Here is a 10,413-nt window from a genome sequence, read left to right as displayed (position 1 = left end):
GGGGGGGGGGGGGGCTGTGAACGGTCGGCAGCAGATTGTGGTCAAGGGTCCTTGTAAGCTTACGTTGCTGTCTGGCGGAGTGGACGGTCCGTGACTGGTAAGGAGACTCTTGTAACCTGCAGTGATGGACACACGTCCGGCGCTGCTTTGGTTTTGAGACTCTCTCTCGCCACAAGGAAAGCCTTTTTATTGGGGAGAGGAGGGTACAGCGGGACTTTGACTTTGAGTGGAGAATTAGGATGGTGGGAAGAAGGGTCCCATCCGAGGAAGGGAAAAGGGGATATGACCGCACCGAACTCAAGAGGCAGAGGAAGATTGTGCCCGAATTAGAGCAAAATACAATTAACTGTTACACATTAGTTTAGATTAAGACCATGTGCGTATCAAGTTGCGGGGGGGGGGGGTGTCCGTGGTCAGTATTTATATTAAAAGTAACACTGGGAAATGTTTTTGTTTGGTTCAACACGGCTAATGGATCGTGAAACCATAGCCTGGGTTTATATGCGGAAAGAGGGGGGGGGGTGTGAAGAAGACAATCGGATCTGTTTGGTGGGCGTTCTTCTGATATTATATGAGATTATCCAGTGCTCTCTTGATTTGTTTTTATTTTCAATGTGTCTCGTGTCCTCCTCTACTATCGGTGAAATAAATATGGTCCGTTATCGCGAGTGCTGTCTCATTGTGTTGCTCAAATCATCAGGTCTCAGCGGGAGAGCTGATATTGATGATGTGGTCTGTTTTAGTGTAGCCCTGTTTCCCATGAGCTGCAGATCTTATCAATGAATTGAATGTTTGTCTTGTCGAGTGTGTGTATCGATTCGATAAGGACAAGGGCACATGCGCTCAGCGCGGGTGGTTGGAGGGCGCCACTAGAGGGTTGCACTACATTAAAGTTTTCCTCTGGTCCGTTTTACTTTTTTTCCCTTGGACAATATATGACTGTTACTGTGTCGGTCGTCTCTCTTTCTCGCTCTCGCTCTCGCTCTCGCTCTCGCTCTCGCTCTCGCTCTCTCTCTCTCTCTCTCTCTCTCTCTCTCTCACACACACACACACACACACACACACACACACGCACATTCACAGGCCGCAGTGTTTATATTATTCTGATGTAGGCCAGATAAGGCCTATCTACGGTCACCACCACCGCAACTCAGGAGGGTCCAGGGGCCGTCTGGTGGGTCAGAAGTCTACATCACGTGGTGTATTTGGATCGCTGCAGGTGTGATGTGTGTGTGTGTATGTGTCATGACGTTACGTTGTTCCCCGATGTGAGGTGATTGCGTTATGCTTCATGAGTTGTCGTCGTCGTCACTTGGACAGGTCATCGGGTCAAGGTACATTTATTACCACCTCTTCACCATAACCGATGGCTTATGGCGGACTTCCCAACAGTTTAGTTTGCCCTCGGGGTTTGGGGGGGGTGTCCTAGTGTTGTTGCGCAATGTGATAGGGGAGTGACGAATGTGTGGGTTTTCACTCTGATTATGTTTGATTTGAGAGAGGACAAAAAAGACTAATCTAAAACAATGCATGGAATAATGATAGATCGTCCGTGTCTGACGATGACCAGTGTATGTATCTGCAGGGGAGAATAATCTCTAAAATAAAAAATAAATGAACAATAACGGATTGAGATATTTTGTGGCTTCCACTATAACCATTAATCCTCCTGTGCACACTCCCACAGACACCACCAACGTTTTTTCCAGTGTCAGAGTTCCTCCTACTGCTCACACTGACTCTTTTATCGCATGTTCAGCTTTACGTCCAATTATCCTTGGAACCGACTTTGCAACTTTGGTGGTTTGAGGGCATCACTGGTATGTCCTACTTCTTTTCTTTTCTTTTCCTCCACTGTTTCTGTCTGTCTTGCTCTTTCCGTGCACTAAACGCATGTTGTGGGTGGTTGGGGGGCGTCGCTGTTAGGTTGTACTTCTTCATTTTCCCATCTGTTGTTCCTGTCTTTCTGTCTTACTTTTTTCCAGCACTAACTGACCATTGTGTGGATATGCTTCTCTTTACTCAAACAATAAACACCTCTTATCGTGTTGATTTGCTTCTTTTTACTCAAAGAAGACTTGCAACCTATTTTAAGCATCGTTTCTCCTGTTGTGTTGACAGGCGGCCATCCTCCAGCACACCACGGAGTACATCACGTCCCTGGAAAAGGATAAGACCCGCATGCAGCTCCAGGTGGAGCATCTGAAGCATGTGCTGGCTGAGCTGGGCCAGGAACGGGTCGTGACTGACCCCTACATCTCCAGCTCTCCGCCGCCCAGCAAGCGAAAAAAGCGAGATACAGGTGAGGGAGGAGGCTGTGGAGTTTGACAAGATTTGAATGTTTCTTTATGATCACATCTTCACCTGTAGGCTCATCAGAATTTGCAATCTCTTCCCCCCCCCCTAGCTGGTCTGTTTATTTCAGTGGTTCTTGTCTTCCTCTGTTAGTATTGGGGGGGTTTTAATTGTCTTGTTAGGCTGAAAATGGCATCTTAATTTGATGTGATCAGAGTAGCACAATTAAAAAAATATCTATAGCTCTTTCTTAGTTGTTGCATGTGTTCATCCAGACTGTATTTGTTTACAATAGATCTTTTGTTCTTTCTGGAAGTCTAAATCACCTTCCTTTTTTTTCTCCCTCAAGCAGAATCCTCGGATGAAGGAGTTGGGTCATTATCGGATGGCTCTGATGAAGGAGGCACAGAGCTACGCCAGGAGAATGTGGCTTTGCAGCACCAACTGGAGGTAGAACGACAGCGGTGTGCCAGTCTGGAGGAGCATAATCGTCGGCTGGAGGATCAGCTGTACTCACTGCTGCAGAGGCAATCGGCTCAGGCAATAAGGGTAAGATTGGTGTTGTGTTTTCATTCACACTGTTATTGAGAATTTTATTAGTGTCTGTCAGTCCTTTTAATTAATATTAAGAGGCCAATGATTTCACCAATAGTTCCTTTTCAAACATACTCGGGGGGGGGGGGGGGGGGGCAATAATTTTGCAACGCCAAAACACATAGTCAGAACGGTTTTCATTAACTTACGTTGAAGTCAGAATTTAATAAAGCATGTGAAGTTAAAATGAATGTTCAATCTGCTGGGTTTCTGTCTGCAAATACGCTGAAAGCAAAGTGAAGGAAGATATATTATGTTTACCCTTTCTTTTTGTGACTTTGTGTGTTTTCATATGTTTGTGGTCTCTAACAAATTTGTTCTGCTTTTGTGTTCAGGAGCTGCAGCCTGTGAAGCTAGAAGCCGCCCACTCTCTGACGCCACACGAGCCAATGTACAGCAGGGAGGTGGTTGAAGTAATTGCTTCCCGGGATGTCAGACCACCATCTCCTCCCCCTCGTCCACTCTCGCCCACCCCAGAGAGAGGGATGGCTATGGACATATCAACACCTCCAATGGACACGTCAAGGCACGAGCATTCGCCGCCCGCAGCGCCCTCTCCCATCAAACCTCTCCCCATTCAAAGTCCAGCTCTGGATAGTAATAACAGTAGTGTGGGAGGTCTTGTTCAGCCCACGGTGGGAGGTCTTGTGCAGCCCGCCGCTAGGGTCAATCCCCCGAGTGTGCCAGAGGGTCGCGTTCCTCATCATCATAATTACTGCCATCGGGACCACCCTCGTCGTCGCCATCGCCATCAGGCGCAGTTGGAGCAGCAGCAGGCTGAAGAAGAGCTACGGCTTCAACAACAGCAGAAGCAACAGCTACAACAACAGCAGCAGCAGAGTCAGCAGGCGGTGCCGGCTCAGAGCTTAGAAAATCTAGTAGAGGCTATCCGTCAGATTGAAGGGGATGGTGTGTTGTGTCAGATGGAGGGAGAGCGTATGGTGTGCGACGAGAGAAAGCTGTACGAAGAGGAGCAGAGACTTTACACTAAACGCCAGTCCATACCCACGACGGAGGAGAGTGAGCGGGAAACGAGCAGCATTAGTGACATGGACGAGTTCAAATCGGAGGGTTCTGGACGGGACTCCCCCATTCAACACCATCACCATCATATGGTTCACCTGAAACAGCAGCAGCAGCAACCAGTCATCATGTCCAGTCAGCCTCCTCCCCCTCCCCCTCTCAGCACCACCAACTCCAGCAGCATCCACAACTCTGGCTCCAGCAGTTTCTCGGAGAAGTACCCCATCGCTAGCCACCTCCTACACAGGCCCCTCCACCCATCATTCTACAACAGGCCTGGAGTCATCGTTCACAAGCAGTAGCTTTGCAACAACATTTACACACTCTGGGGCAAGTCAGGACTTCATTGTCATATTTCTCTCTCCTTACACTGGAAACAACTCACGCTCTTGACTTTGGATTTTAGAAGGAAAGGATTAGGAGCTCTGACAACTTTGTTTACCACCCCTCTTATATAATGTAGTAACTTTGGATCGCACTTAAGAATTTATCTACACAGAAAGGCATTACTTTTAAAAAATCAAGAATTACTCTGCTTTTTGCTCAGAAGGATTATGCATTTTCTTTCGTTTTGTGCAAGGGATAATTCACATCAAACTTTGAAGGGAAAAAAGGATCGTCAGCTTCGGTACACTGGACTCTCGTCATTGCAAGCATTTGCGCAGCTTTGGATTGTTTTGTCTTGGATTAATTTTAATTTTTTTTTCAATTTTATGATGAGCGACACATAGATATGTGTGCTTGGCTGTAAAGGAAAGACATCACATGTCACTAAAGGTGAAGTATTAATGATTATGGAATTTTTTAAATTTTTTTTTCAGTTCTGCTTTTAATTTTGTAAAAAATCGATTTTTCTTTTATTGTAAATACTGATGTTTTGAATGATGAAGTGAGTTTTTGCCACTTTCAAAATTGTGTTGAACACAAGTGATACTATTCTGTTAAGGTTCCTGTTATTTTTTATTTTTTTTAAATTTGTGTCCAAAATGTTCTCTGAAAATTGGTGGGGGAAAAAATGTATATAAATGGTAATCTTTGAACTACAGAGCACTTTTCAAATATGTAAGTAGGGCATTTGTCCTTGCTTTTTATGGTATCTACTGTCAAAGGTGGGAATAAGAACAGAATCTATCGTTTGAAATGCTAACTGCTTGAAAGAATTTTAACACAAACAAGGAAGTTGTTGAGATGTTAAGTATATCTAGTCCTTTTTTATTTTTATTTTTTAAATTTTATTTTTACTTATTTGTTGGGTTTTTTTCTGCTTATAAAGTTTTAGAACATCATTTAGTTGTCACGACTCATGAGTTGAGATATGTAGTATTGGTTAGGTTTGGTTTGTTTTACTTCCATTGGTGGTAAACTTAAATGTGACAAGGTTAAGAATGAGAATGAGTTAAAGTATTTGTCAAGTGAGAAGAGAGTTGCCTTTGTTCATTCCCTCTTCAATCTTAACTGGAGTTCTCCAATTTCATTCAACATAACTCGTTGCCTATTTCACGTATTTAATACCATAAGCGTCATTATGCATTGTAATATTACTCAGTAAATTATTTATTGCTTATGCATTTTACGGATTGCATGAGCCTTCATATCTCATATTATTTTCTCATATTCTTCATTCATATTTTTTAAAACATGTTCACTGTTAAGAAGCCAAAATCTGGTTTATCATTATGTAGGAAACATACATAAATGGTAATCTATTTTTATACAAAATGTCAGACAAAAAAAATTCAAAAAAAGATGATGTACATAGTTTTGTTATTTATTCCCTATTTTGTTGTTATTTCTTTTTTTTGTTTTTTGGAATGTTGAGATTGAATGTTTAATTGATTAGGGGGAGCACCCCTGTTGCCTATTTATTATTACTTTGAATTTCAGAGTAGATTCCTGCATCAACAGAAGTGCCAACTCCTTTTGTTGTTGTTGTCAGGAGTTTTAGTGACTTTCAAAGGAAAGGAAAAATTTGACTGACGTTAAGCTAGCTTTCTCTCCCCCTTTTTCTGCTCCCTCCCTTTCCTCCAAACACCACCACCCCCTTCTTTCTCTCTGTCTCTTTTTTTTTTTCTTTTTCTCCCTCCCCCCACCCTCTCCTTACCTTTTTCCACTCGTCTTTTTTTTCTCTTTCTCGTTTAATCTGCTAAGAACTCTGTTGATACAGGAATTTGTCAAGATACGGTTCATCTGTTTTTGTGTGGTTTCCTTCCTTTCTAACTAATACCAGTTACTAATGGAGATTCTTAAAAAGGTTGAACATTTATTAGAAACCGTGACTACGTCACAGAAACTCGCAAAGACCTGTTACTGTTTCTTTGAGATACTTCAGTGACTTTTATGACATTTTACAAAGATCAAATGCCTCTGGTGACTGATTATGTGGTATTCATATTGAATGGTTGGACTGCGAGAAACATTTTGCATTATTTTATAATTTTTCCAAGGGATACAGAAAAGGACCTAATTTACACTTTTTTGTGTACAATTGTCATGCAATAGGCTTGCATGTGCAATTAACATTTGTTGACTGTACTTGTGGTGTATGTCTCAGCCGATATGAAAACAATCTGTGTGGTTTGTTCTGCGGTGGTTAGTGGTGCTGGTTGGTGAGGTGGGCCAGAGTCGCATACGGCTCTGGCCAAAGGCGATGCACACAGCAATGCAAAGCACTTGTATCCAGTTTGTCCTTTGTCTGGCAGCTCTTTGCTCGCCAGCAGTTACAACTGATATGAATTGTGCTCACCCTGTTTCTGTGTTGTAGCTTATCTGTTTTAATTCTTCAGAAAATATTAGCTTTATTTTTGCTGTTAACTTAAATATTGAACTTTAGCGAACAAGAGGTTGGGTTGATTTTTTTCCCCCCTAAATAGACACATTTGATTTGATTGGACTTGTTTTTAAAATATCAAAATTGACATCGAAACTCCTGGTTTTGTTACAGTTGATAATTTAATGTACTTTCTGCAGTGACTTCCAAGTTTTGTCATTTTAAAATTGTTTTTTTTCCTTTTTTTTTTTTTTTAACATGTAAAGTTTCTGGAATGTTTGATGTCAGCTTATAGATGTTAACTGTTAAGCTGTGAGCGGTCTGAACATACAGCTTTTGTCATTGAACTTGGAATGTGTTTATGCGACATATACAGCTTGTTGCGCTTGTGTACTGGAAATAACTGAGAAGTAGTGCGAAGATGGTGAACGACTGCCACGTTTATTTCTGTATTCAGGATTCCTTTATACTTTTTGTTTGGACTTGTATTTTTTGTTCTGTTTATGTGATTTGTGCTTCATGTGTTCATGTATCTATGTGATAGATAACTTTTGTCAAAACTGCCTTCTTTTAAGGTGGAATTTTTTTTCCCTTCTTGCCTTCATTACGATTCACAAGATTTTACAGTACTAGAAAAAATAAGAAATGAAAGAGCTACTTAAAAATGAAAAAAGAAAGTTGTTTTGAGGCATTATATTCATTATAGTAGTTCTTGTTAGCAATTCTGAATCTTCACCATTCAAAAGCCAAGCACCTTCAGATGCTTGTTGATGGTGGTGTAGGGGAGGATGTCTATTAAGCTTGTGAGTCTCTTTCTCCCTTTATCCTGCTTCTCTCCGCCTTATTGTCGAGGTCTAGTTTGTAAATACTGTACAATGCTAAGAGATGAGTTCTCTGTCAGTCTGGTAGCCTAATGCTTACGAGTGTCAAAAAACTATTTTCTTTTTTTAATATACCCTCTCCTCGCTGCCTCACTGGTATTTTAACATGCTGAGTGGCTTTGGTTTTTAAAAAAAGGACCAGTCCAACTATTTTTATTGATCTATTGACTGAATTTAGTGTCAACAAATTTGCTCTGTTATTACGAATGTATAAAATTTTAATGTACTTTGTTTTCTTTGTGAATCAAACAAGGCAAGAGGGAAAATATTTCGGCTATTTCCCTGTTTTTATTTCAGCGATAAGGGTGTTCTATTTTGGGGAAGTAATTTTTTTTCCAAAGGGGGATGTCAGTTGCTTTGTTTTGAATTGGATTTCAGACAAATTCTCTGCAAATTTGTTCTTGCTTTAGAAGTTCGGAAGCCATGCTTGTGGATGAACAAATAAATTGTTCCTCTTAATCTGTATTCACGATTGTTTTTTACATTATTTCATTTTGTGTCGTGGGGGCTCTCGTGGCCTAGAGGTTAAGGTGTTGGCCTTTCATTCAAAGGTCCTGGGTTCGAATCAGGGTAGCGACCGAAAAATTTTCTTCTCTAAGATTGTCTCCTTTCACTTCCTTTCCTGCTCTCTAGCAATGTTCTGTTGTCTGCTTTCATTTCTCCTTTGCCCCCCTCCTCTGGGCTCCTGACTCTTTCTGCTGCTACTCCTTGGCTCCTCTTTACTGCTGTCTTTCTGCCACACCCCTGATCTTCTGGTAGGAAAGATCTACACCTAGCCTTCTCGGACAAGGGCAAAAAATCTCGGAGGGCCCGTGTGCAAGTTGCGCACATTAAAGATCCCTTGGTAGTCTAAAATCGATAAGAGTAGGCTTCGGCCGCCACCCGGGCAAATTCAAAATTTCCTACCAACTGAAAATATTAGGTGTGCCCCGCACGGTCATATGACCTTATGCAGTTGCGAGCGCCGTAAAAACACTTTACAAAAACAAAACAAAAACAACAAATTTTGTGTCGTTGAGTATTTGTTTTCTTTTTGTGTAGTGTGATTTAAATGGAGACACAACATAGTGTTGGTTTAAAGCTCTTTTCAACACAGCTTATAACTCTTATAATTATAATTCAAGTGCAGGGCTTCTCCAGTACAACCTGGTGAGGATTGGAGATAGGCCAGCTGAAAGTCCTGGGGTTTTTTTACGGATTATTTTGACTGCAAATGGGTCTGTTCGTTTCGCAACACCATTTCAAATGAGACGTGTGGGTGGCTCTGGTAGGATCTACTCTTGTCTTTCCCTCTGGTATTCTGTTTGTTTTTCTTACCTTTTCCCCAGCGCTAAATCTAAGACAAAGATGTGATTACACAGCTGACTACATAGTTTACTGTTTCCTCAAGCTGGCGCTATTCATCTCCCTGTGGCACCTCTTAGGCTCACTTGTTATCGTGCTGGACGACGGTGTAGATGACCCAAGTTCAAATCCCCAGTTTGGGTTTTGGGAAAGTTTTCAAGGCTCTCCACCTTCATGACTGCATCTCACTGAATAAATGGACAGTATCCACCGTCAGCTCAGTGCCTGTTGTGTCAGACTGGTCTACACAGCATAGGGCCCTGGTTAGCTCCCCAGAGTAGCAGTCTGAACTCGGGTTGTGTTTCAATGAAGCTGTCCGCCCCTTTGGCTTGGCCCTGTCGGATAAGGACATCATATTTGGAGGCGGAGGTCCTGCCTCTTAATTGAGCGTGTTGAAAGGGGCATTTAAAAACCTGTATAATGACCAATGGAGATTTGCATCAAATTTAGAGGTCCCGCCCCTCCAATAACCTGAGAGTTTACAGTACTGTTAACCCCACAACAAAAGTCATGGATCATAATATATGTGAATGTGTCTGGGAACTTGCCAGGGCAGAAAGGACATACGTTATTACGGCGTCTTATGACCCGTCTGTCGGATCGAAAGTGGTGTCAGTAATCCATTGGTTAGGCTACATGACTTAAAATCGTAAGATTGTGGGCTCAAGGATGCGAGGCTCAGCTGTCTGGGGAAAGGGACTTAACACGAATTGTCCTCTCGTGATCTAGAGACACGGAAGTTTGCCTCTTTCTAAATTATTCTCATTTCACTTTCTTTCTTGTTCTCTAGCCATGTTCTGTCGTCTGCTTTCATCTCCACTCTCCCCGTTAGCCATCAGGACAAGATTCAAGATTAATCCTTTCCATATGAAATTACTCTCGTCAGTATAAAACCACAGAGCACCTTCGAAATCAGAATTTGGCTGCCAGAAGGCACGGGGCCCTACGAAGTAAGGGGGAAAAAACGGTTGCTTTCTTAAAAATCAATTGCACTGCAGGTTGAGAAGAACCAACAGTCGACTAGTCCTGGGATCTAGCAGTCAGGGGGACACTTAGAGTAAGGAGACATGCATTGTCCCGTTTGTCTCGGCCCTATCGGAGATGGACTCACAGGCCCCGCCTCTTAAATAACCATTCAGTGTTACAAGAGGTGTTAATCCTAAACAATTTCGGAGGGGGATACTGCTGTAAGCGGCACAGATATCATTTGCAAGCAAGCAGCCACCACCCGTAACTGATCATCAACTGTGAACGCAGATATAGTTTCCCCATAGCTGTGGAATATCACGGGGTTTACGTTCTAGAGTCTCCTGCTGATTAGGGAAAATCCGCGAAGTAGAAACAATGCATTTATTACGTATTGTACGCCTTTTGAACCCCCTTCGCACTCTAATAAACCTCTCCCACGCACTAATGTACCCTGTACGCTTGGAGTATGACAGACCGTCGGTATTTAAAAAATAAAATATTAGTTTACATTGTCTTTATCAATAATTTCATCAAAATATA

The 10,413-nt window shown here is 42.2% G+C and overlaps 1 protein-coding gene across 3 annotated transcripts in view; it reads left to right on the top strand.

Annotated features, from left to right (window-relative positions):
* LOC101859754 (probable serine/threonine-protein kinase drkD) overlaps window positions 1-8,025 on the top strand; it is a 19,681-nt gene extending 11,656 nt beyond the window's left edge. For 2 of the 3 annotated variants that reach the window (XM_005090721.3, XM_005090719.3), the window contains exons 3-5: window positions 2,122-2,302; window positions 2,645-2,844; window positions 3,225-8,025. In XM_005090721.3, coding sequence (XP_005090778.1) covers window positions 2,122-2,302; window positions 2,645-2,844; window positions 3,225-4,214 — 1,371 coding nt within the window. In that variant the 3' untranslated portion in view covers window positions 4,215-8,025. The remainder of the gene's footprint in view (window positions 1-2,121; window positions 2,303-2,644; window positions 2,845-3,224) is intronic. The other variant, XM_005090720.3, reaches the window with a different exon arrangement.
* The last annotated feature ends 2,388 nt before the right edge of the window (window positions 8,026-10,413 follow it).

This window comes from Aplysia californica, unplaced genomic scaffold (genome assembly GCF_000002075.1).
Source record: "Aplysia californica isolate F4 #8 unplaced genomic scaffold, AplCal3.0 scaffold00021, whole genome shotgun sequence".
In the NCBI taxonomy this organism is placed as follows: Eukaryota; Metazoa; Mollusca; class Gastropoda; order Aplysiida; family Aplysiidae; genus Aplysia; species Aplysia californica.
This window is presented reverse-complemented; position numbering and strand designations above follow the sequence as displayed.